Raw genomic sequence first — 26982 nt, 5'->3', positions numbered from 1 at the left:
GCTCAATGGCATCAATGTTATGAAGTGTTGTTAGTTCTAAAATTAGATTCCTCCCATAATTTTGGAATTGAAAGGCTTTTTTAAAAAGAGAAGAGTGATAATACGAGATAACCAATTTTTTTCCAAAAGACCTTACCAGGCAAAAACAAACAAACAAAAAGTTGGCATGTCTCTCTAGGACTATACCATTAAAAAAATTACTGGTCTATGAATCCCCAAACCAACTGCCACTAAATAAAAGGTGAGGTTCCATGAGTAACTTCCAGTGTGGTTCACTAATTTAATTTGTTCATTTATTGACTCAACAAATGTTTATTGAGGGTCTACTATGAGCCTGGCCACAAAAATGAACTAGATTGCTTGTGCACCCATGTACCAGGCACGTTAACTGTTTTGTATTAAGGAACTAACTTAATTTTCACATCTGCCACTCTGGAAGGTAGTTGATGTTATTCCCATGTTGCCGGAGCTCAAGGCTCAGATAGGAATAGTAACTTGCCCAGTGTCCCCAGCCGGGCAATAGTAGGCTGTGATCTTTCTGCACCCTGTGACCTTTGTACCCAGCATTTCCTACTTATGCATAGATGGTTCTGAGCAATAAATGGGGGAAAGCCAAGTGAGTATACAGGCAGGGCCAAAGGGCCCAGAGGGCTGGAGCAGGGGGAACTCACCATTGAGCAGCCAAGTGATTTGGGGGACCGGGATCCCCTGCACTGAGCACTGCAGCACAAAGTCCTGGCCCTCAATGACAGTGCAGTCCTTCAGGACACTGGAGAATGAGGGAGCCACCTCCATCACAGCCAGCTCTGCAAGGGCAAAGAACAGACAGGCCACCTCAGACCACCCTGGCCTGCTCTGGTGACAGACTGCAGTCACCCTGAGCCTTACAGGCAGATGCCTCGCTGCCCCAAACACCCGGAGCTTCCTTAGGAGCCTGGCTGGACCTTAACCTATCTTCACACTTGGAGGCAGGCAGCACCACAGGTGTGGAGACCTGGAGTGGGAGGCAGAGAAAGCGGCAGGGGCTATTTCATGGTCACAGAACAGCCCAGGTCTGGGAGTGCTCAGGACATGGGCCTGTACCCCTTCCCCCAACCCCCGCCCCGCACCCGGGACTCAGGCACCTCCTAGGTTGGCTTCCTTTTGTGTCCTGGAGCATCCACAGAACTTCTTCCCCACTTTCTCGTGCCCCTTCTCTCCTTTAACATATTCTATCAGACCTGCACAATCTTGGGAATATCTTTGTACTTGTAGAGACAACATGCCCACTGGTAAGGACGTTTCAGTTTTAATTACTATTTTTTCCAATTCCAGGACAAAGACTCACGTGTGTTGTAGTTTTCCAACCTAAGCCGATGGTTCAGGACCACTGGGGGCCTGGGACTATGCATTACTAAGTTCCCTCATGATTCTGATGCATATTCGAGTAGAGAACCACTGAGCTGAACTTTCTAGAAGCCCTCTACATTGGTGAATTGGGGAGCATTTTGTAGTTTGGGGATCTTAACTAAGAGCAATAGGAATAGATAATCTCTTCTACAACTGGAACATGCTGCTGAAACGTCAAGGTGACTGACAGCTGAGAAGAGGAAATGAGTTTGGTGATTAGACGAGGCCTCAGCAGTGGGGTGGCTCAGTTGGTTCAGTGTCTGTCTTTGGCTCAGGCCATGATCTCACAGCTCGTAAGCCCCGCGTCAGACTGTCCGCCGTCAGTGCAGAGCCTGCTTTGGATCCTCTGTCTCCCTCTGTCTCTGCCCTTTCCCCACTCTCTCTCTCTCTCTCTCTCAAAAATGAACATTAAGAAAAAGCCTCACCAGTGCGTTTCAAGAGAAGCTAGTCCAGGCAGTGGTGAGGGGTAAGCCATATTATCCTGCAGGAGTTTAAGGGCAAACACGGGTACTTGAGGGCTTACTATGTGCCAAGTACTTTTCTAGATGTGACTGTGACAGTGCCATGAGGTTGCTATCTTAAGCTCACTTTACAGACCAGGTTAAGCCCAATGGTGAAGACAGGCTTTTTGCCCAGCTACATCCGCCCTTCTACCCCCACACCAGAGCTCCCCTACAGGGAGAGAAGGCCGCAGGAGAGCAGCTACAGTCAGAATGATGGTGCATGTGATCTTCACTGCCACTGAGGGAAGGGATGAACAGACTACCTCGAGAGCTGTGGGAAGGCACTTCTATCCCTTTTCCCAGCCAACATCAAATTCCCTCCCAGGGAAATGCCGTAGACAGCCATTGAAAAAATACGGACTTCTTTGTCAGACCAACATGGGTAAGAAATATGCTACCTTTCACAAGGTGTGTGACCTCCAACAAGTCATTTAGCTTCATTACAGCTTAGTATTCTCATCTGGAAAATGGGTGTGACTACAATGATCTCATGAGACTGTTGGGATAACTGAATGGAGTAACAGAGATAAAGCATTTATTTATTTATTTATTTTACATTTATTTTTGAAAGAGAGAGACAGAGCACAAGTGGGGGAGGGGCAGAGAGAGAAGGAGACACAGAAACTGAAGCAAGCTCCAGGCTCTGAGCTGTCAGTACAGAGCCTGACGCAGGGCTCGAACCCACGAACCATGAGATCATGACCTGAGCTGAAGTCGGATGCTTAACCAACTGAGTCACCCAGGTGCCCAAAATCAAAGTCATTAAAACAAAAATTTTTTTAATGCTCATTTACTTACGAGAGAGAGAGAGAGAGAGAGAGAGAGAGAGAGAAAGAGAGAGAGAGAACGAGTGGGGGAGGGGCAGAAAGAGAGGGAGACACAGAATCCGAAGCAGGCTCCAGGCTCCAAGCTGTCAGCACAGAGCCCGACGCGGGGCTCGAACCCACAAACCACGAGATCATGACCTAAGCCGAAGTCGGACGCTCAAGCGACTGAGCCACCCAGGTACCCCCAGAGAGAAAGCATTTAGCACAAAGCTAGCACAAATGCTAGCACAAAGCCTGGCACGTTGAGCAGGTCTTTGCGGAGTGTGAGCTGTTGTTATCAAATGGAACCTGTGCGTCAATACTACACCTGCAGCAAGTTTGGGGTGAAAGACAGTGGAGAAATCAAGGAGGAGCTTCAGGGGCCGTCGAGCAGAAGGAAGACTTTCTTTCCTTTTTCAGCATAGGGAAGACCAGAGCATACTTCTAGGGAGAAGTGAGAGAGACTCTGGATAAAGAGAGGGAGACAGATTGAAGAAATGATGGGAGAGTAAATCATCATTAAATAAGATCTTTGTAGAGAGAGGAAAGGATGGAGAGGGAAGTCCAGGTAAGAGAGACAGACAGCTCTTCTGCAGCAACGGGACAAAAGGGAGAAAGAGGGTGTTGCAAGAGAAGGTGAAAAGACATGCGTCAGGTGACCTGCATGCTGGTGAAGTCATCAGGAACGGTTTTAGACCAGCCAGTGTCTCCAGGAGGAGGGGGAGTCGAGAAGTACTTTTGCAATGACAGCATAAGGGCTTCTAAAATCCACTCCTCCATACAAGTGACACTGGCAAACACAGGACATACAAGGACATACAAGGACACTGACAAACACAGTCAAATTCAACTTTTTCTGAACTCTGGGCATTAACCAAAGACTTACAACATTCTGAGCAGCATTCATTCAAAAACAAACAGCTGACTGTTGGTAAGAAGAGCCAGCTTTATGGCGGGCTTAATTCCCATCCCGTTTGCCCCGGGTCTGTGGTAGCTCTGAAGACCACATTCTCTTTCATCCCTACCTGACTGTAAGGAGAATCTTGATGCATAGCTTCCATTTAATAATAATGCTAGTTAACACTCCAACAATGTTGGTTGGCAAAATGATGCTTTTTAACTTTCGGTGGACATGATGCCATGTGTCCATCCCATGCATAGAGCCTGGGATGATGAGGCTCAGGCTCTTGCACTTGTGAACTCTATAGGAACTCCCACCTCCAAATGGAACGGATACTATTTCTTATGAAGAAATTCATGAACATAGGAAAAATCCCAATTGAGAAGTAAATCAACTGTATTCATGTAGTGAGAAGTAAGATTACCCCCACCTCTTCCTAAGAATCCCCAGTTTCCCTTCCTTGAGTCAAGTCGTGGACCCTTCCAGAAATGTTTTATGTACACGTAAGCATCTGTGTGCACATATCTACATAGATTCTTTTCCTTTTGTGCAAATAGCATATGATACACACAGCTCTGCACTTGGCTCTTCTCCCTTACTGTTATATCTTGGACATGCTTCACCATCAGAGCCCACAGATCCGCCATATTTGTTTTACTGGCTGCATGGAATCCTACTGTATGGATGAAGCACTAAGTTCTTTTCTTTTCCTTTCTTTTTTTGGAAACATTTATCATGGCAAATTTCAAACATACACTCTAGTAAAGAGGGCAGTACAGTGGATTATCATATATCTGTTTCTCAAATTTAATAATTATCAACTTATGGCCAATCTCATATCATTTTAATGCCCACCAGCTCCCACTACACATGGATTATTTCTGAAGAAAATATCAGAAATCATATGATTTCACCAGTAAATAACTCAATTTATATTTCTAAACTACACAGACTTCAAAAAACCCCACAAGATCATCGTATCTTAAAAATAGCACTAATTCCTTTATATCAAATATCTTGTGGATGCTCAAATTTTCCTTGTGTTCTCATTTAAAAAACATTTTTAAAGGTGTCTCAATCAGGATCCACAGAAAGTCCATGGATTACAACTGTTGATATCTCATGTATCTTTTCATCAAAGTTTCCAATTGGAAATTTTCCTTCCTCCTCTTTTTCTTGCAATTTATTTGTTGAAAAAAATAGGCAAAGAGTATTTGTCCCATAGAACTTCCAACAGCCTGAAATTTGCTGACTCTATCCCTGTGGTTTAATATGTTCCTCAATGGGCTGAGGGTCCCTAAGTAGCATTCAGAATAAGGAGGAAATTTTATAGAGATAGATGGGTATAAGGATATTTATCACAGTTTTGTTACGACAGTGAAAAAATGGAAACAACATAAATATTCAATGATAAGAGCAAGCCTAAATCAGATATGCTATTCTATGAAATATCATATGGCTGTTCAAGTCATGTTTTTGTGGTGTGCCCGGATGGCTAAGTCGGTTAAGTGTCTGACTCTTGGTTTCGGCCCAGGTCACAATCTCATGGTTCGTGAGTTTGAGCTCCACGTTTGGGATTCTGTGTCTCCCTCTCTCTCTGCCCCTCCCTCTCTCTTTCTTAAAAATAAGTATGCAAACACTTTTTAAAAATCATGTTTTTGAAGAATATTAAGGTAATATAGAAAGAAATCGTATAGAAAGATGCTTATGTAACATGAACAAATTAGAATAGAAAGCAGTATACAAACAGCACAATGCCGATTTTGTTTTAAAGACATTAAAATACCTTTTAATGTTTCTGAGTCATAAGACCATCTTGTGTTTAAATCCCCCACCGTGAACATGCATAACTTTTATAAACAGATATTTCAGTAAACATAAAAGATGCGGGATCCCACATCATCTCCTATGACTCTAAATGTGTATATTTAGTGAACATTTGGTTCTCTGTGGTTACAAGAATGAGTCATGGCACTCCTTGGACAGCTGAGGAACCCAGAAAAGGGAGCTCTGGGCAGGGCTGGGCATGGGGTGTGGGCATGCTTATTCTGAGGGGACTGTGGCGTGAACTCCTGATCAGGAGTCATGGTCCTGGAGCAATGACTTTGGCCTTGGCATGTGGGTGGGGACGGTGCTTCTGTGGGGTTGTACACCCTGCATGGGGGTGGTAGGGGGCGACACTCCTGTGGTGTAGGAAGCACCCCATGGATGGCCCCACCACGGAAAACCCAGGGTGACGGGAGGAGTGTACTCACGTTTCACCAAGAGAGTCCAGCCACAGGACACCTGGCCTTGGACATTGGAGGCCGTGCAGCTGTAGTTCCCACTGTCCCTGGCCCGCGCTCTGAGCAGGCAGAGGTGATGGCATCCGCCTTCCTCATAAACCTCAACGATGCCTTCTCGTCTTCTCACGGGGGCACCTTCCAGGAACCAGGTCACTTCAGGCTTCGGGGTCCCTGAAACTACAGGGCCAGGCAAAGGGCATGAGGCTCCCAGAAAGCGTACTGTGCCAGTGGGGCGGGCGGCATGCTGGGCCCATGGGAGGAGCTAGGGCTGGTGTGAGCTGCCCTCCCACTGAAGAGGCTCTTACCCCTCACCCTGCACTGTGCAGGAGTAAACATCTCAAGATGGAGGCAGGGTCCTTGGGGAGGACAGACATAGGATGACAAGCCAGGTCTCCAGATCAGCCAAAGCCAGCAGAAGGGAGAAAAGAGGAGCCCCTGTGGCTTGTTTTTTGATGGTGATATTGATGATGGGTTTTCCCCTCTAGAGTGGTAAGAATTAGGGCACAGGGCCGAGGCCCTATCCAACAACGAACATCGGGCCACTGCTGGGTGTTTCTCCAGAACAAGGCACATTACTAGGCTGAGTCCTTCCTGAGGGAAGACCCCTGTGAGGTGGCTTCTGGGCCAGGTGGGAGGGAGTAGCCACCCAGGGGCTACATTGGTGAGGTGGGGTGGGGCAGTGACCCTCTTCAGCTCTACTCACCCTCACATCTGAACTTGACTATTTGATCTTCACTGACTTCCTGGCTTTGGGGCTTGCTTTCAAATTTGGGGAATGTGTAATCCCTCCGGCTCTCCATGGGGATTTTCCTGGTAGCAACCTTGCTCACAACCTCCTGGCTTCCCAGGCCAGAATGCCTGGTGGGGAGGGTGGCCGGAGGGGGGGCAGCTGGCCTCTCCCCGTCTTCTCCAGAAGGAGAGAGGGCGCCCGAGGCCAGTGCTCTTGTTTCCGGCTGGACTTTTGCGGCCTGCAGGGTGATGGTGCTGGAAGTCTTCTGCAGGATGGGGCTGCTCAGGGCTTTCCTAGGTGGGTCCCCAGACGGCTCCAGCTTGGACTCCCGCAGGGGCTGAGGATGGCTACCTGTAGCCCAGGTCGGGGAGCCACCTCTCTGGGTGCCGGAGCAGTTTTTTCTTTCAGCTGCAGGCTCCAGGCTGCCCAGTTTCAGCCCCTGCGTGGCTCCATTGGTCACTTCCTTCCTGATATCTGATTTGGCTGCCTTTGTTCCTCTCACAAATGACCTGTGTGGTGGTGGTTTGGCAGGGGGAGGGGCGGGCAATGGGGAGGGAGGAGGAGAAAGAGAATGATCATCTGGTTACTCACAAACACTACTCTTCACGGGATCATGAAAGCCTACCAATTAAGACAGAGTACAGGCAAAGGTCTCTCTCTGCAGCTTTCTCAGCTTCCCAACCCAGAAGGCAAGCAGTCATTCCTGACACTTCCCTGCCCCTCATCCCAATCCAGAATCCTGTCTGCACTTATCCAATCAGCCTTTTTTCTCCCCCTCCACCCAAGTGCCACCCTAGTTCCCACCACACAACTGGCTCCCCCTTGTCCCCGCTGGCCCCCTCTGATCTGTTTGGTTCTCTGCATCCATTTTGGATTCTGCGTGAGAAGCACAGCTGATCTTTGCTGCACTGAGCTTCTCAAGATGGCCCATGAGAGCCGGCTCCTGCTGCCTCCTGGACCTCACAAGACTATCTTCGACGCCTACCATGCTACAGCCACACACGTGCTCTTGTGGCTCCCCTCCGTACCCCCCCTCTCCTGAGAATGCTCCCTCCCTGAGCTTTTCCTCTTCTGGTTAACACCACCCTTCAAGGGCCTGAGCTCAATGTCAAGTGTTCAGGATGGGCTTCTCTGAACCTCCAATCTAAATTAGCGCTGCTCATTACCCTTCCTCAGATGCACGGCAGCTGGTAACTATCGTAGCTCCGCTGAAAGCCCCTTCTCTCCACCAGATGTCTGCCCACCCTGCAGACCCAGCATCTAGCCCCGGGCCTCACGCATGGACAAGGAAGCTCCTGATGAAGACGTGCTACATGGGCGAGTGGATTCTGCCTGGCACAGCACCCTTCCTAATGACTGCTAACTGGTAAAGGCATTGGCCAGACTCTGGGAAAGATGACAGCATTGTGTGTTCAAGAGTCTCACTACGATGGCAAGCCTACTACAGAACCTGTATGGCCTCCTGCAACAGGAGAATGAGACCAAACACAACCATGTCCCCCAACAGTCAGTTCTCCCTCCTATATGACGACTCGGAAATTCGAGGCATTTCTCCATTACAACCTCTTTTCTTGCAGGGCATCCCAAGATGGAAACAACGACTACAAGCCTAGACATACCTATTGGCATTGTCCAAACCTGGAAAAAGGGAGAGGGGTAGACTGTTAGTGGAATATTACAGGTACCGAGAGGAGAAAGTGATAAGACAACACTGTTTTTCATTTCTTATGGAGTGTTCACGTCCCCAGCTCCCACTCTGCCCCTCACCTCCACTCCTACCTCCCTCACTCCCTCAGCTTCCTGGTCCTGAACTACTCAAGTAGATCTGATGAGCTCCTCTGAGCCCTCCCCTGAGACAATGTCAACATTTCCAGGGCTTCCCTGGGCCATCTATGGTGGCCTCAGTGGCCATACTCTGTGCCACGGGACCTGTCCTGTTCACTAGCCACAGAAGGAAACCAATTATGGGACAAACAAAAATAAACATCTGAAAAGTTCAAACCCAAACAGTTTAACTTACATATGGCCCTAGAAAACAAACTTCCCAAAGTGACCAGTTTTCACAAGTACTTGCTTTAAAAATATACAGGGATGGGGTGCCTGCGTGGCTCAGTCGTTTAAGCATCCAACAGCTCAGGTCATGATCTTGTGGTCTGTGAGTTTGAGCTCTGCGTCCAGCTCTGTGCTGACAAGCTAAGAGCTTGGAGCCTGCTTTGGATTCTGGGTCTCCCTCTCTCTCTGCCCCTCCCCCGCTCATACTCTGTCTCTGTCTCTCAAAAATAAACATTGAAAAAAAAAATACAGTCAGTTCCTCAAAGAGAAAAAAATACCATATATTTTTTCCTGCCACATTATTTTTTAAAAATTTTATTTTGGAAAATTTCAAAACATACACTAGTAGAGAGGATATAACAAACTCAGAAAGCCATCACTCAGATTTAAAAACTAGTGACATTTTACCAGTCTTTCTTATCCCTCTTTGTTTTGGTTTTTAGAGGAATTTCTTCTGGGAGTATTTTTTAATAAGTTTATTTATTTTGAGAGAGAGAGAGACAGAGAGAGAACCAGAAGGGGAAGGGCAGAGAAAGAGGGGGACAGAGGATCTGAAGTGGGTTCTGCTCTGACAGCAGAGAGCCCGATATGGGGCTCAAACTCATGACCCATGAGATTATGACTTGAGCCGAAGTTGGACGCTTAACCGACTGAGCCACCCAGGTTCCCCCGGGAGTATTTTAAAACATATCCCAGGCAACGTATCATTTTGCCATTAAGAATCTGAGAAGGGAGCAGTTCTTTAATTCAGTGCTAGGGCAAGTAGAGGGAGTGGTTAAATCACTCTTCTCAATGTCCAACAGTGAGTCTCCATCCCATGGTGAGCTGTAAAGTCTACTTCTTTCAGGACCAGGACTTTTGATAGTATAGGATGGAATAGAGAATACCAGCACATACTGTACATAGTACAACTCGGGATTGTTTTATGAAACTTGTTTTGGTTTGATATGTTTATATATATATATTATGTCCTGGGTTGCAACGTAGAACTCTCTGTGAGTTGAGAAAAACACCTGAGACATCAATGGTGAAGACGGCAAGGAGGAATCGTTTCTGAGACAGGAAGAGGAGATTGAAGGTCATTTCTCTCCCTGACCCCCCCAAATCCCACCTTGCTCAAGGTTCCCACTCTGCGGAGTGATGCCAATCCCCTTCCCTGCCCACACTCCTGCTTCCACAGGCTGGATGTGGCGGAGCCAAGGGGAATGCAAAGAGGAGACATATTCAAAGAGATTTCCTAGGGAGAACTGACAGGGGCCGATGCCTACAGCAAGGAGGAGGCAAGAGTCAAAGGAGATGCTGAAATGCCCAGCCCGGGTGAGAAAGAAAAGCAGAATCCAGGGGTAGAAAGAGTTAAGTTGAGGGAAGACTTGAAGAGAAGGACAGAGTAGATGATAAGTTAAATCTTAGGCAGGTTAAAGTTGAGGTGATGGTGAGACATGAGCAACGTCGACTTTTCCAGTGGCAATTAGAGATACAAAAAGGAGTCTGAGCAAGAAGAAAAGGCTGCAGACACAGGCGTGGGGCACAGTGCAGTGACTAAGTTCAAGATCTCGCCTCTAGGGAAGGCATGGGTATGTGGGCGGGTCAGTGTCACACAGATCTGTAATGAACAGCAGCTCCTTCTAGGAGGGGCCTTCTGCACTGGCCCGCCCACCAGTCGATACCTTGGATAGAAAGCTCGGCCGACATGGAGGCCTTCCCCGACCCATTCACCACCAGGCACGTGTACACTCCCACATCATCTCGGCTGACCTCATGGATTTCCAGAACTTGTACTCCATTCTTCTCAGACATAGATACACGGGCACTTGGCTTCAGGGGAACATCTCCCTGTGGATGGGCAGAGGGTAGTTTGGTCAGAGAAACCTGTTTACCTTTTGGCACTATCCTATCTCCTGCCAGTCCCGGGGGGACAGACACCAGGCACAGGCAGAACCCTTTGCTCTGGGCTCTGTCAATGTGCTCAGAGAGGAGTCCTTGGACAATCCAAGGGCCCTGACTTGAGGTCTATGTGTGTGGTGCGGCATCAGGTCCAGCTTAGAGCAGGCATATGGAAGTTGTTCCAAAGGAGCCCTAGTTCCAAAGGAGCCTAAGACATCCTACATTCCTCACTTTGGTTCTGCTTTGCCTCCCTCTCCTTTATTCTTTTTCCAGGGTCAGTCCAGGAGAATTAGGAAATAGCTAAAAGTGTCCCATCACTCATTTTCATCCAGGAGTTCCATCTATGAAAGCGACTCTCGCAGGCCTTGACCCCAAATGTTCCCCACGTCTCCTCAAGGCCCTGTTCCCCCTCTCCTCTGCTCTGCCTTCACCTTGTCCAGCCCTGAATGAAATACTCCAGACAGTATTTTGAGATAGGTGGGATCATCTCTGCCTCACAGATAAGGAGACCAGGGTTCCAAGAGACAAATGACTTGCCCAGCATCACATGTTTCATGAATGATGGAGCTGTGGCTTGAAACCTAGTCTCATGACTTCAAATTCCACTCTCTTGACATGGTCATGTCTGTACTGACTCAGAAGTTTAATGCTGTTTGGGGAGTATATGGATTATAGGACATTGATGGCTGAGTAACAGAGGCAGAGTGTGCAAATAGGGGCAAGAAGAAGCATGACTACTGACCTACAGAGAACCCTAGAGAACGACTAGAGTTGAAACAGAAGGAACTGATTGGAAAGACAGACTCCTGTCGGTCCAAGGGTCTAACCCTCCACATTCAGGGTCCCCAGGCCTGGGCCAGAGTTGGGGCAGATAAAACCTCACCTTGAGCCACGTGACCTGGGGTTGGGGCCGGCCAGTGATCTTGCAGGAGAACCGTCCCATCTGTCCCTCTTTGACTACGGCTCGACCCAGCTTGGTAGCAAACTTCGGTGGGCACTCTCCCCAGATGCTGGGACGGGTCTCCACCGCGGGGGCTGCAAATCTGTCCCTGGAAAGAAATCAGCAGAGTGCAGTAGCAATTCAGATATTCTCTCTGCCCTCCACCCACGTCACTTAAGTTGGGTCAGATACCAGCAAAGGGCAACCTTCCCAATTCCGTGCCTTAAACACATTTCTCATGTACCCTCTGGAAACGTCTGTGGCACCAAAGCCTATTTCTTCTACCTCCTGAACATCCAACCAGACTTCATATTAGAGCCTCCCTTGAAGTAAGGTATACCTGAATTCTACTGAGCTCTGGCCAAAAGCCTGGGTTTTGGCCAACAGACTGCAAGCAGAAGTGACGTTTGCCACCTCTCAACTCAACCCACAAAAACCGCCTGTGAGATTCTCCACACTCTCTCTCTAGATGCAGAAGATCCAAGAGAAGCTCCAAGGCCAAGAGATGATGGAACCATAAGAAGGAAGGAGCCTGGGTCCCTGAAAGATGATGGCAAGGCTTTCCACCTGTTCAAGAATATCTAAGTGGACTTTGATATAAGTTGTTATAGCAGCAACTGTTACTTATCTTTACCAATACAGGTTTACTTTCCATAAGAGGTGTCACATATTGATTGCCTCTTCTAGGTCTGCTTACTTACATCTTCTGACTATTGCCTTGATTGTCAGTGATCCCTGCAGACTATGGCCACTTCTTCCTCAGCATTTAGCAGTTGAACCAGTCAAAGGGGCTATCCACAGGCATTGTGTGAGGGCCACCTCACATCCCTGTAGGCTCCTGTGTTAAGTTATTATAGCCCAGGATGTCTAAGAATACTCACACCCTAGACCTGGTTCTGCCAGGTCAGCAGGAAAAGCCAATCTGGCCCTTCCCTTGGTTTGAACATTCCACAACTTACCCCAAGGTTTTGGAAACAACAGGCTGACTGTGCTTCTTCACAAAGGTCCCTGCAAGTAGAAAACAAAGAGAGAGAGGCTTGAAGAGTCAGGTCTGAGCCACCAACTCAGAGCAATGAAAGTCAGAAGAGTCAACAACAGGGGTGGGGATGGGATACTGACAGAAACAGTTCACCCCGACTGAGCCTGTCCTGGGCCAGGCACTATGGTGGGCACTTGACATAACATCATTTAAGGAGGCTGGTACTACATTATCCTTCTATGTTTTAAACAGACGAGAAAAAAGAGATTTAGAAAAGTTAAGTTGCTCGCCCAAGTCACAGAGCCAGTAATAGTGCAGAAATGCATCCAGGTGTGCCTGTTGTAGAACACTCAACCATTCTGCTGAACTATCCCATGCCACTGGACCTTCTACTTAGGGGATTATCTGTGGCGATCCAGGGCCTCTCCAGAAGATGAGCCTGTTGAAGGGAAGGAGATGCACACGCATCTCTCACACTAGATCTATTCACATTTGATACAATCAACATTGCCACCAGCACCTCACCAGAATCTGCATCAGCAGCACCGTGGATACTACAGGTCCTCGGTAAGGTGGACAGGAAGCAGTTAAATAGCAAACCCAGTCAGGCAGCTGCTACTGGGGTGGGACAACTCCTAATGTGACCAGGAAGTGACTTTAAAGTGGTGGGGTGTTTTTCAGGAATATGGAGGTTTGGGAAAGGAGGACATTTCCGAGATGGTGATCAGCCTGGAAGTTGTTCTCTTTTTGCCACAACCTGGGAATGTTTATAAAACCCTGCCCAAGGCACACATAGAAGGTGTGGAAGTCATTCCCTGAATATCAGCAGGCAGCTGCAATGGGAAATCTGCAGGGTGTTTACTGGAAGAGGGGTAAACTTCCTTAAATTCTAGCACCGATCACATCTGTAGGAAGGCACAGGAACACGGGAATGGAGACTGCGTATTTCCCTTGGCCATATCAGGTTTACGGATGAATGAACCTTCGTGGAAAAGGATTAACAGCTAACACCAGCATCACATGTAAGTTAAGGTTCCAGTGGATTGTCAATTATTGTACATGTATTTCTGTTTAACACAACTATTCAGTGAATTGTGTATAGTTTTCATTCCATAATGTGGGTTTGGTTCTTGCCATTCAATAGTCTATTCAAGGTTAAAAGAACTTCTAAGCAGATAAAAGGAGAAACTTGTTCTGGGAGGACCCAACTGACAATTGCAATCAAGATGCTGGGGCCCCTCAGACACCTTTGGAGGAAGGGCAAAGCATTCAGTCCTTTTTTAAAGTATTGGAGCGAATAAGAATCATAAGCTCTATGGGGCGCCTGGGTGGCGCAGTCGGTTAAGCGTCCGACTTCAGCCAGGTCACGATCTTGCGGTCCGTGAGTTCGAGCCCCGCGTCGGGCTCTGGGCTGATGGCTCAGAGCCTGGAGCCTGTTTCCGATTCTGTGTCTCCCTCTCTCTCTGCCCCTCGCCCGTTCATGCTCTGTCTCTCTCTGTCCCAAAAATAAATAAACGTTGGAAAAAAAAAAATTAAAAAAAAAAAAAAAAAAAGAATCATAAGCTCTAAAGAGACTCTGGTCTTAGACCAGCACCTTCCTTTCTGTGCCTCCAAATCAAAGGAAGTGATGCTAAAAGTAGAAAAGAAAGTTTACAAAGCTTTTCATTTCAGTCTTCTTGGTAACAGTAAAAATTAGAAACTATAAATGTCACACAGTAGGAAGATAATAAGTGGTTAAGTAAAGTGTACAACTGAACATCTTATCCTGCCACAAGATTATGTTTAAGAATATATGAAACATGCAGAAATACATTGCAGTATTTTATCATTTGCTCTTCGGCATACTTCACTTGGGTGGGCTATGATCCTCTGTACTCTAATGAACTCATCCTGACTACTGTCTTGCCAGACGCAATGGATAATTCTGTCCCCCATCACTCAGGTGCTCAACAGCATTTGACATGGGGCTATTCCACTCCCAAGTACATGCTCCTCCAGACCCTCTGGCTTTTGCCAGGTGCCTACTCTTCGTCAACCACCTTCTCTGTTCCACCTTTGCACGTGGGAGGGCCCGCATGGCTGAGTGGGTCCTAGTTGTGCACTGCTGATTCTCCCCCCCTCCCCACCCCCCCCCACCACAGGAAGTTTTAGATATCATTTATAAGCTGATGACTCCCAAACCATATCCCCACCAGAACTTCTTCTTTTTTAATTTTTTTAATGCTTATTTATTTTTGAGACAGTGAGAGACGGAGTATGAGTGGAGGAATGAAAGAGAGAGGGAGACACAGAGTCTGAAGCAGGCTCCAGGCTCTGAGCTGTCAGCACAGAGCCCCATGTGGGGTTCGAACCCATAGACTGTGAGGTCATGACCTGAGCCAAAGTCAGACACTTAACCAACTGAGCGACCCAGGCGCCCCTCCCCACCAGAACTTCTTATTCATTCATCAGAAGTATCCAGAACAGTGCCCAAATCCTTGTAGGATTCAAATTCTTGTAAAATAAATGAACTTTATGGAAAAAAAAAAAGAGAGAGAGAGAGAGCATCCTACAATATTATGAACTCAATGTGATCTTAACTAGGAAAAAATAAAGCATCCAAGCACAGGAAAACAACCAGAAGAAAATACATCAAAATATTATTAATAGTAATTATTTTTGGGTGGGAGAACTATGAGTAATTTATTCAGCTGTATTTTTTGAAACCTATAAATATAATGGTAAAGAAAAAACAAAATGTAATCTAGTTACCAAAAATAAGGGGGGAAAAAAAGAAGGGGCAGATGGAGAAAGAAAGCCAAAAAAGGAAAAAGATTCTGCTACCCCAACAGAAGACTACTATCGGCTAACACCATGGTATTAGCCACATACCCAATCGCTGAGACGCCCTCCGAAAAATATCTATGTACCATTCACTGCCCTCATCATGCTACTGTATCACTCATTTCATCTCGGAGCAAAGATTTGATAAAAATTAGACTGATTATCTGATGAATGGATATGCAAAATGTGGTCTATTCCTATAATGGAATATTATTCAGCCATACAGAGGAATACAGTACTGGTACATGTTACTACACGGATGAACTCTGAGGAAATTCGCCAAGTGAAAAAAGCCAGACTCAAAAAAATATATGTGATTCCATTTATATGAAATTTCAGAAGAGGCAAATGGATGGAGACAATGCACATTAGTGGCTCTCCAGGGCCTGGGGGAGGCAGATGGGAGTAAATGCTCAGTGGGGATGCCGGGGGGGGGGGGGGGTCTCTGTTCAGGATGATGAATAGTTTTAAAACTAGATGGTGGTGGGGTGCCTGGGTGGCTCAGTTGGTTGAGCGTCGGACTTTGGCTCAGGTCATGATCTCACAGCTCATGAGTTCCAGCCCCGTGTCGTGCTCTGAGCTGCAGCTCAAAGCCTGGAGCCTGCTTTGGAATCTGTCTCTCTCTCTCTCTCTGCTCCTCCCCTGCTCTCTCTCTCTCTCTCAAGAATAAATAAACATTAAAAAAAATTAAAACTAGATGGTGGTGACAGTAGCACAATATGGTGAATGTACTTACTGCCACTGAATTGTACACTTTAAAATGGTGAAAATAGTAAATTGATGTGTATTTTAACCACAATAAAAAAAAATAGGCTAAGCATTTTTAAGACTCTTGGGAGCTAAACATCTTAATCCAAAGGCTAAAATTCCTGTATTACTTAAAAAAAAATAGAGCAAAAATATGGCACTGCCTAAAAGAACAGGAAAAGAATGCTGTCTGGAGGAACTTTTATATCAGGGTGAGAGCAGTTTATGGTATGATCCAAAGGTAACACACCAAGCAGGCAGCTAGAAATGGAACAGAGTGCTTATTTTAATGTGAGTTAACACTGGAGAGTGGACATCAAAACCAAAAGAGAATGTGGGCTAAAATAACCAACAAGGTCTATTTATAGGCAAAAATTTGAAGTTGCAAGTTGTCAGATAAGGCAAAATTAATTTTGTGAAAGTATGAAAATCTGGCAGAACAGTAAGGCTAGGGAAGAAAATAAGTGGAAAGGGGATTAGGATGGAAATGCCAAAAATAGAAGAGTAGGTTAAGAGAACTGGTGAAGACAGGATCGAGTTAGTGAGGGGGGAAGAAAAGGCCAAGGCACTGAAAATATTGAACCAGTTCTCTTAGATTTTTCAAGGACGAGTAAAAGAGAACGCTGGCAGGTTTTAGGAGTGAAAAGTTCAACAGTGGAGGGAACGAGGGTTTTTTTGTTAAAGGACACATAAAGACCGGGTTGAGACAGAGAATGCTGCCGACAAGATGGCAAGGAGAAGTGATGCTTCCAAAGTACGTGATGATATAACTATCACCCAGACAGGGACTCTCTGCACTGGAAGTGACATAAGTAATAATTCTGCCAGGACAACAAAAGTAAACCAGGATTGTTCTAGGCAAACCAGGGAGCAGATGCCCTACTTTGCAGGCAACTTCAGAGTGGATTTTAAGGACTGCTTAAAACAGTGTTGTTGTTGTTGTTGTTGTTTTGAAGTTATTTATTTATTCATTTACAGATGAGGGGAGGGGCAGAGAGAGAGAGGGAGAGAGAGAATCCCAGGCAGGCTCCACGCTGTCAGTGCAAAGCCCGACACTGGGCTCATCTCACAAACCATGAGATCATGACCTGAGCCAAAATCAAGAGTCGGATGCTGAACTGACTCGGCCACCCAAGTGCCCTCAAACAGTGGTTTTTATCAGAAAAAAATGCCCATTTTTTATAACAGATATTTAGTAATGCCCCCTGTGCCATCCTAAATTAAAGTTTACTGCTAACTCCCATATTTCATCTCAAGAAGAAAATATAAAGCCCCAACTAAAATATTAAGGGAAAATAAATTATAATGATACTGATTTCAATATGTAAATGTCCAACCATGACTATTTCAGTATGTAAATGCTCAGGTGCACTAGAAGACACGATGAGGTCAGATGCTCACACCGATTCATGGGCATATTTGGATTTAAAAGCAAATGATGTAGAAAAGCACTGTACGAGCAGTCCAGGAAAATGAAAGGACACAGGTAAACAGGTGGACAACTGAAAAATAAAAGAGTTGAAGAAAGAATTATTTCTCAATAAAGAGAGAAAAAAATAAAAAGAAAAATGCTAATATAGCCTAAAGAAAGGTAGTGTTAGGATAAATGGCAGAACAGACATGTTATATACAAAAAAAAAAAAAAAAAAAAAAAAAAAAGCATGAAATGACCTTAAAGGAAGATAACAAAGCAAGACAGGTTACAGAGCACTGGGGTAGAGAAAATGAAAAACACAAGACTGTGTATGTGTGTGTGTGCATGTGCTCATGTGTGTGTGTGGTGTACGTGCTTGTGTGTATGGTGTCACTAACTCTCTCCTCTTTCCTCCCGTCCTCATCTTCGGAATCCCAATCTGTGCCTAAATCTGACTCGTTCCTCCAGGACTCGCCCAAGTCTGTCCTCCAAGAAGACATCGCAGACTATTTTAGCCTCCAGGGGTCTCATTCTTCTCTGAGTTTACAAAGCCCATGTGCCGATTATTGGGCAAATAAACCCGTGCTGCCTTGGCTGGAGTTCTGCTTTGACTTAGCTTTTAATGAGCCTAGGTCCTATCTGACCAACCAACTTCCTGCAGAAAGGGTCCAACAAAGTACTCTGTCTCCCACATGGCACCGCACAAAGTCAGCACCTCATAAATACACCCACATGTTGAATCATAACTGCAATATAATAATGAAATGTGAGGTCAAGAAAGTCAGTCTCTTGAGAGCAATACCGAACTCTCTTGCTGCCCTGAGAGCCCAGCACAAAGTCAGCACATTCAATACAGTCTGATGAGAGCCATGGATTGCTGGCTAAGGGCTGGGGACAGGTCGGAGATGGGGAGGAGTGAGACCCGTGAAAGGGGGCAATGTCAGCAGGGACAAAGCCGGGCCAGTCAGGGGCACTAGCAATACCGTGTAGGGGGAAAGAGGGGAAAGGAGAGGGGAGGGTGAAAATAAAGGAGGAAAGGGAGTCAAGGTGAAGGGGGTTTGGAAGTCACCCTTCAGGAGCAGAAAGGAGACCAAATGATTTGCATGTGGCTCTTCCACATAGCAAGTAAGTGAGGCTTCTGCCAAGGCCGTCTTGACACACAACTGTTTCACTACCAAGAGATCTGTGGGGCAGAAAGAACAATGTTCATTTCTAACACATTTTTATTGTTAACTTTGATGAGACAGAAATGGACAAAAACTCAGAGCTTTTAAAATCCTGGCTGAAATTTAAAAAAAAAAATTTTTAATGTTTATTTATTTTTGAGAGAGAGAGAGACAGAACGTGAATGGGGGAGGGGCAGAGAGAGAGGGAAACACAGAATCTGAAACAGGCTCCAGGCTCTGAGCTGTCAGCACACAGTCTGATGTGGGGCTCGAACTTGGGAATGGCACGATCATGACCTGAGCCAAAGTCGGAGGCTTAACCGACTGAGCCACCCAAGTGCTGCTGAATTTTTTTTTAATGTTTTTTATTTATTTTTGACACACAGAAAGAGACAGAGCAAACAGGGGAAGAGAAGAGAGAGAGGGAGACACAGAATCCCAAGCAGGCTCCAGGCTCTGAGCTGTCAACACAGAGCCCGACACAGGGCTTCAATTCATGAACTGTGAGATCATGATCTAAACCAAAGTTGAATGCTTAACCGACTGAGCCACCCAGGTGCCCCTAGATAGGGCATATGCTCCTACAAAAAAGGAAGGGGCATCAGGGAGTGTTATAAACTGAGTTTATACAGAATGTCAATGGGAAATATGATTACAGATCTTTAGGTAGGTGGGAGATGTAGATATAAAAAAAATAGTACAAAAGAAATAAGAGCACACACAGGCAAACACACACAAGGAGAGGCACAACAGGCATTCTTGAGGAATACAATGATTTAAGACTCAGCCGCTGTAAACAGACATGGGCTCAAAATCCATTATGTCATCAATCTAATCCAATGTGAAAATAAAGGGGATCTGAGAAATCTGTCCCTACAAAAGGGTAGTGGCAAAAAAATGTGGCACAGGAGCATTTCCTACAAATTCAAAATCCCCCAGGAAAGCGGGTGTCAGTGGTGCCAGTATAGCTGGAGTAGCAGTCATGAGGGCCACTCTTCTCCCTTAGGTCCCATGACATGGGGTCACTGTCCCCTCTGCTGCCAAACTCCCAGCAGCTTGCCGCCTGACCCTCTCTCTCCCACACTGTCAGGGGGCCTTGGCTTGCGGGACAGGGGTTTCATGGGGGTATAGAGAGTGGAGGCTGCAGCGCCGGGGAGGCTGGGGCAAGTGGGAAGTGTGCTTGGGTAGGAGGTGAGCAGGAGGCCGACCTTCTGGAAGAGGAAAGCCGGGCAGACCACAGGAGCACAAGCCTTGTTTGGAAGAGGGGCAACTAAAAGGCAAAGCAAACCCCTACAGCCCTTAGCACCCACTGAGCCAGCCAGTGGTGTGGATTAGGGAGGAACTGAGGAAAATCCGTATCTTTCTGGGATAAAGGAACAAGTGCTAAACAAACAAAGTGGAGGTGAGGGGCAGAGGGGAGCGGCTTTCTATCATTTCATTGGCCGGCATGCCATTAAAAGATCCAGCACACTGATCTCTCCAGTTTGGATCTGGAAAATGCTTTCTATGGGGAAATGGAAACAACTGTTTTCTCAATTTCCAGAAAATCGATGCTTAAAGACAGGAAACCAATGGCATCCTGCACCCCGTCCACCCCCCCGCCCACCCCACCCCACACCCTTCAGTGAGATATTTTGCCCAAATCAAATCGTGTTATTTTCTTCCTTGATACCCTCCAGTGGCTTTCCGTCACCAGGGTCTAAGTCCTGCCTGCCTCTCCAGACATATCCTCTCTCTGCTGACCCCACTAACTGTCTCGCTATTTCCCACTCTAAAACATGTCTGCAAATACTCCCACAACTTTTTGGTGCTTTATTTCTGGTCTCAGGACCAGATGTGGATCACATAGAGGCCAAGCCAGAGGGATGGAGAGTCCACGTCAGGAAGAAGCCCTCAAGTAACGACAGACGGGGAAATGAGAATACACACTTGAGCTCCCGCACCCTTCGGTTAGCTCTGAGTTCCCAGGGCCACTCTTCTCCCTTAAATCCCAGGACATGAGGTCACTCTTTGTCCCACCGTCACATTCCAGGCAGCCCGCTACCTGGCCCTCTTTCTCACACATGGTCATTGAGCTCTTAATTCTACTGCCAAAGTTATATTTGTTACTTAGTTATAGTCTCTCTTTCCCAATAACTCCAAGGAGGCAGCTACTCTGTCTGAACTGCTCTGCTCTGTCTCCAGTGCCTAACACAGACAGGAGCAGAGTGGTGCACAGGGCAGTGGAAGGAGGCAGAGGAGGAGGAATCTGCACGAAGGATGGGGTACCTAACAGAGAGAGAAGAAAGAGTGATGGCCAAGGCTGGGTCCAAAAAAGAGGGGGGAAGCTAGGTTTTTGACCCTCCTACTTATTTCAAAGAAAACTCCCCAAGAGGAGGGAGCTCCTGGCCAAATCTATTCCCCAGTGAACACGTATTCATTATTTTAAAATTTACTTAAAAAAAAATTGTTCCTCACATTTTTTAAAAATTATTTTATTTTTTAAAAAAAAATTTTTTTTTCAACGTTTTTTTATTTATTTTTGGGACAGAGAGAAACAGAGCATGAACGGGGGAGGGGCAGAGAGAGAGGGAGACACAGCATCGGAAACAGGCTCCAGGCTCCGAGCCATCAGCCCAGAGCCTGACGCGGGGCTCGAACTCACGGACCGCGAGATCGTGACCTGGCTGAAGTCGGACGCTTAACCGACTGCGCCACCCAGGCGCCCCTAAAAATTATTTTAGAGAGAGAGCAGGTGCACATGGGAGAGGGGCAGAGGGCGAGAGAGAATCCTAGACAGGCTCAATGCTCAGCAAGGAGCTCCGCAGCGCCCGATCCCACCATCCTGGGATCACGACCTGAGCCGAAATCAAGAGTCGAATGCCTAGCTAGCTGACTGAGCCACCCAGGCGCCCCCAAAACTGTTCACTGCATTCTAATGCAGAGTGGTCAATGGACTGGAATGTATGTTTCAGAGACGAAAGTAAACTTTATCTACGTCCTCTGAAACTACTGCTCTTGCTACTCCTCTTCTCCTAAAATAACCCTTCATTTCTCAACATTACCTTTATAGCTTTCTCACTGCCCATTGCACCGGACACGTCAATCGTGGCTAGGATAACCATGTAATTTATTATCTACACTGGGACTCTTTTGAAAGTCAAAGAAGGCTCCATTTGTAATCACACTGGCAGAGTATAAGCCGCACCCTAGTGACACCTGCCATGACCACAGGCCTGCAAAAGTGACAACCACCTGCAGCCATGTTCTATACCCATTACCTGCCCATTACCTGTAACCAGTGCAGGTTGGAACATGGTGGCACCTGTCCCAAGGATGACCAATCCCAATCTTGCCAGAAACATGGAGGAAGGATGGTTTGAGAGTTAGCTCTGGCTATATTATACCTGGTCTCTGCATGTCTTTTCTTGGCTTTGTGGCTGCTTTCTCACAACCTATGTGCACATGTTCCCATTCTGCCTTTCCAGACCATATCATATACCACTGTTAACTCTCATAGAAGCTTTGTGTTACTTAGCTGATATTCCTAATGAATAGCTTAAAAAAGAGAAATATGTTAATCAGATTCCATGAAATAATTCAGGAATATTCTAATAAAGTATTTAGTAGATGTGATGGTTAATTTTGTTTGTCAATTTACTGAGACAAAGGTTGCCTAGATATTTGGTCAAACACTATTCTGGATGTTTGTGTGAGGGTGTTTTTGGATGAGATCAACACTGAAATCAGTAGCCTGAGTAAAACAGTTGCCATCTCCAATGTGGGTGGGCCTCATCTAATCAGTTGAAGATCTGAATAGAATGAAAAGGCTGACCCTCCCTCAAATACGGAGGCATTCCTCCTGCCTGACTACCTTTGACCTGGGACATGGGTTCTTCCTCTGTTGTTGACTCCATCTGAAATATCAACTCTTCTGGGTTTTGAGCCTGCCGGCCTTTGCACTGAAATGACACCATCAACTCCCCTGGGTCTCAGGCCTTTGGACTTGGATTGGAACTACAGGGTTGGCTCCCCTGGGTCTTCAGCTTGCTGACTGCCCATCTTGGGACTTGTCAGCCTCCACAATCACGTGAGCCAATTTCTTGTAATGAATCTCTTTCCACATATATATGTACAATCTATTTGTCTCTCTGGAGTACCCTAACCATAGGTATAAGCACCAGCCCACTGGTTCTCAAAGTATTGGTCCCAGTATGCAGCAGTATCAGCAGCAGCAGCATCACCAAGAAAACTGTTATAAGTGAAAATTCTTGAGCCCATCCCAACCTCCTAAATCAGAAACTCTGGGGCAAGGCCTAGCATTTTGTGGTTTCAGAAATATCCTTCAGGTGATTCTGATACATGCTCACATTTGAGAATTACTGTATTAGGCCAAAGATATCACATCGGTAATTGAATCCTTCTTTGCTACTCAAAGTGTGATCCATGGACCAGCAGCATGGGCATCCTCTGGGACCGGTTACAACGGCAGACACTCAGGCTCCCACTCCAGACCCATGGAATCAGAACCTGCATTTTTAACAAGTTTCCTAGGGGGATTCGTGTGTCCCTGCGTTTGCACCAAACAATCCTGTAAGGTGAGTATAGGCCATCCTGAGGCCTGGATCTCCTCTGGGCCTGCCAGTTTGGCTTACCCTGGGCTCCTGAGCTCAAGTCTTAAAATGAACCCTTTATTTCTTGAAATGAGCTAAGTGAATCCTTGGTCCCTGCAACACAAAACTCAGACCACCAAGTATGGGGCACCTCTGTCATTTCAGCACAACCCCTCACTCCACCCCAAGTTCTAGACTCACTCTGTGGATGTCATTGCCCAGGACTACTCACCACCTTATTCATATAAGGTGGGTTTTCTTTCCTTTTTTTTTTTTTCCTGCTAAGCCTTGTTTATCCCTATTTAAATGCGAGCTTCTGGAACTGTGCTGTCCAACAATAGGCATTAGCCATATGTGACTATTGAGCTCTTGAAATACAATTAATCTGAATCAAGATGTGCTGTAAGTGTAAAATATACCCCAAAGGCTGAAGACTGTAAAATATCTCATTAATAATTTTATACTAATTATATGCTGAAATGTTAGTATCTTGGATATATTGGGTTAAGGAAAATATTTTATGAAAATTGTCTTCACCTCTTTCTTTCTTTCTTTCTTTCTTTCTTTCTTTTTATTTTTTCAATATATGAAGTTTATTGTCAAATTGGTTTCCATACAACACCCAGTACTCATCCCAAAAGGTGCCCTCCTCAATACCCATCACCCACCCTCCCCTCCCTCCCACCCCCCATCAACCCTCAGTTTGTTCTCAGTTTTTAACAGTCTCTTATGCTTTGGCTCTCTTCCACTCTAACCTCTTTTTTTTTTTTTCCTTCTCCTCCTCCATGGGTTTCTGTTAACTTTCTCAGGATCCACATAAGAGTGAAACCATATGGTATCTATCTTTCTCTGTATGGCTTATTTCACTTAGCATCACACTCTCCAGTTCCATCCATGTTGCTACAAAGGGCCATATTTCATTCTTTCTCATTGCCACATAGTACTCCATTGTGTATATAAACCACAATTTCTTGATCCATTCATCAGTTGATGGACATTTAGGCTCTTTCCATAATTTGGCTATTGTTGAGAGTGCTGCTATAAACATTGGGGTACAAGTGTCCCTATGCATCAGTACTCCTGTATCCCTTGGGTAAATTCCTAGCAGTGCTACTGCTGGGTCATAGGGTAGGTCTATTTTTAATTTTTTGAGGAACCTCCACACTGTTTTCCAGAGCGGCTGCACCAATTTGCATTCCCACCAACAGTGCAAGAGGGTTCCCGTTTCTCCACATCCTCGCCAGCATCTGTAGTCTCCTGATTTGTTCATTTTGGCCACTCTGACTGGCGTGAGTTCACCTCTTTTTTTTAACGTGGCTACTTAAGATTCTATACATGGCTTAGAAAACTTAAGATTCCATACACGGCTCACATTATATTTCTATGGACAGCTGTGCTGGAGAACAGGCCTGTGGCCCCGAGACTAGAAGGAAAGCTCCCAGAGGGCAGGAGCTGTCTCTCTTCTTTGCTCTGTGGCAAGTCCCTGTGACCAACCCCCTGGAGGTGGGTGCGTGTCAGGACTGGCTGCGGGGAGCCTTTCCAGGGCTCACACTGGGGCTGCATTCCACTACATAAGGTCATTGTATGAATGGTCCTATCGTTAAGGCGTCTGTGCTCATAGAGGATGTTGTATGTTTCCTGGCCTGGTGACCAAACAGGCAACCAGACGAGAGAGCATATTCATCTATTCTCCATGCAAGCATTTCTCTCTGGAAGTAGTGCTCAGGATGTTGATACTGGGTTCAAATATCACAAGGCTACATTTACCCAGTACCTACTATTTTCCAATGCTGCACTGATCCTTACACAGCTCTGTGGGGTAGCTGTTAATTCCAGTGTACAGAAAAGGAAATAAGGCTCCAAAAGGAGAAATTCCCCATAGTTAGAAATGAGTGGAATTAAATTCCAAGACCATTTAACAACGCTGCCTTCTGAGTCTGACCACTAGGGGGTCAAGAGTCTTCACATATGAATTGTACTCTTAATTCCAGGACCTCTGATCTTTCCAAGTAAGAAGCCTAGCACAGAGCTGGTGAGAAGGCAGGTGGCTGCTAGATCCCCTTTGTAAGAATTCCCATTCCCACCAGGCCCATGATCTATAGGGTGGTCCTAAGCCACAGCTGAAATGGCCCTTTGATGCAGAAGCAGAATGCATACACGGCCATTCACATTTAAAGACGCTGCAGCTTTTAGGCCATTCTCTATCTCCTAGGATTAGAACCTAAAACGTCTCAAGTGGTCTGAGCCTAAATCTTCCCAAATTAAAACCAAATGGGAGGGGACAGGATTGAGAGCCTTAGTCTTCTCTCCTTCCTCTGTAGCTCTCCTGTCTTATTTCCTTTCTGTTGCCCACATCTCAATTATGCAGGAAAAAATTTTAGTAGATCATCAGCTCTAACTTCCTCAAAAGTGGGAGTTGAAAAAAAAGGTTTCATATTACTTGGGTTTTAGGTACCTCCTCTGCGTGCCTAACCAACTCCATTCCTTTAAAATGGATCACAGAAAACAAAGGCTAGCCCAGGATATAGAGATCACTGAATTTAAACCCTTTATTCTGTAGGAACAGAGGTCCAGAGGTTTAAAGTCACACATATGATTGGTGAAAGCTGGGACCAGAACCTTGGATCTCTGACTCATAATTCCCCATTTCCCCGGCAATAAACAGAAAGTCAGAAAAGGAGTATTATAGACTGAACTTTTGTGTCTACCCAAATTCATATGTTGAAGTCCTACCCCTCGGTGTGACTGTATTTGGAGAAAAGGCCACAGAGGTGATAAAGGTTCAATGCTGTTGCCCTTATAAGAAGAGGAAGAGACACTGGTGCTCTCTCTCTGCCATATGAGGACACAATGGCCATCTGCAAGCTAGGAAGAGAGCTCTCATCAGAAACCAAACACACCCTCCAGAACTGTGAGAAAATACATTTCTATTAGTTAAGCCAGACAGTCTGTGGTATTTTGTTATGGCAGCTTGAGTTGACTAATACAAGGGGGGAAAGTAATTTTTATTTATGGATATTGAAAAAGTGCATAATGTAGGGGAAAGCACAGCACCAGAACTGTCCAAGATGAGGGCCACTCAGAGACTCTGATCAGGTGCCACTTTCCATTTGGAATGCTCCTGCCCACAGGCACTTGAAGGTCATTAAAAGGAATGAGTCACTCAGTTAAATAATTTGGGGAAAGCATCCAAACTATGCACATTCTGTTCTGTGAAACAGCCTGTCTTTCAGTGATGTAGGGAAGCAGGGAAAACATTGGCCCAGGTGCACCTCACCCCCTCTGGAACCTTCCCTGGCTACCTTAATCCTCTCATACAGTGTCCCTCAAAACCAGGTGGGGAAGACTGTCTCCTGAGAGAGGAGAAAGTGAGTCTGACCCTCTGGTTTATAAGCCCCTGGAAAGGCTTATAAGCTGAGGTCAAGGGAGCCTCGTCATAACTCTGAGGGTCTGACAAACCCCCATGTCCTTTCAGACATCAGGCCTTTAAGCAGCAGCCAATGGCCTGAACTGGAAATGTTCTCCTCAGTGGAAGGGCTTCAGCACATGGGGGATACACTAGCAGCAAAAGAAACAGTTTTACTTATGGTCAATGTTTTTCCTGGAAGTTTTACAGTTAATAAAGTTGATAGAATTTTTTAAGTACAGAGAGGAAAAGGAAGACAAAATAATTAGTGTTAACACATTGGTATGTTTATCTCCTATATATTTTTCTGAGTTTTACAAAATTTTTATAAATGAGCAAGTATTACTTTATAATGATGATAAGAA

At 45.9% G+C, this 26982-nt stretch overlaps 1 protein-coding gene across 7 annotated transcripts in view; it reads right to left on the bottom strand.

Annotated features, from left to right (window-relative positions):
* Positions 1 to 26982, bottom strand: part of MYLK (myosin light chain kinase) — a 281125-nt gene that overhangs the window by 111375 nt on the left and 142768 nt on the right. For all 7 annotated transcript variants that reach the window (XM_086675230.1, XM_086675227.1, XM_086675228.1 and 4 more), the window contains 7 exons: positions 12450 to 12498; positions 11434 to 11599; positions 10334 to 10499; positions 8234 to 8252; positions 6588 to 7123; positions 5855 to 6061; positions 672 to 806 (listed from right to left, as the gene is read on the bottom strand). In XM_086675230.1, coding sequence (XP_086531356.1) covers positions 672 to 806; positions 5855 to 6061; positions 6588 to 7123; positions 8234 to 8252; positions 10334 to 10499; positions 11434 to 11599; positions 12450 to 12498 — 1278 coding nt within the window. The remainder of the gene's footprint in view (positions 1 to 671; positions 807 to 5854; positions 6062 to 6587; positions 7124 to 8233; positions 8253 to 10333; positions 10500 to 11433; positions 11600 to 12449; positions 12499 to 26982) is intronic.

This window comes from Puma concolor, chromosome C2 (genome assembly GCF_028749965.1).
Source record: "Puma concolor isolate L17-30 chromosome C2, mPumCon1.1.hap2, whole genome shotgun sequence".
NCBI classification, from domain to species: Eukaryota; Metazoa; Chordata; class Mammalia; order Carnivora; family Felidae; genus Puma; species Puma concolor.
The sequence above is the reverse complement of the archived record's forward strand: the minus strand, read 5'-3'. Positions and strand labels throughout refer to the sequence as shown.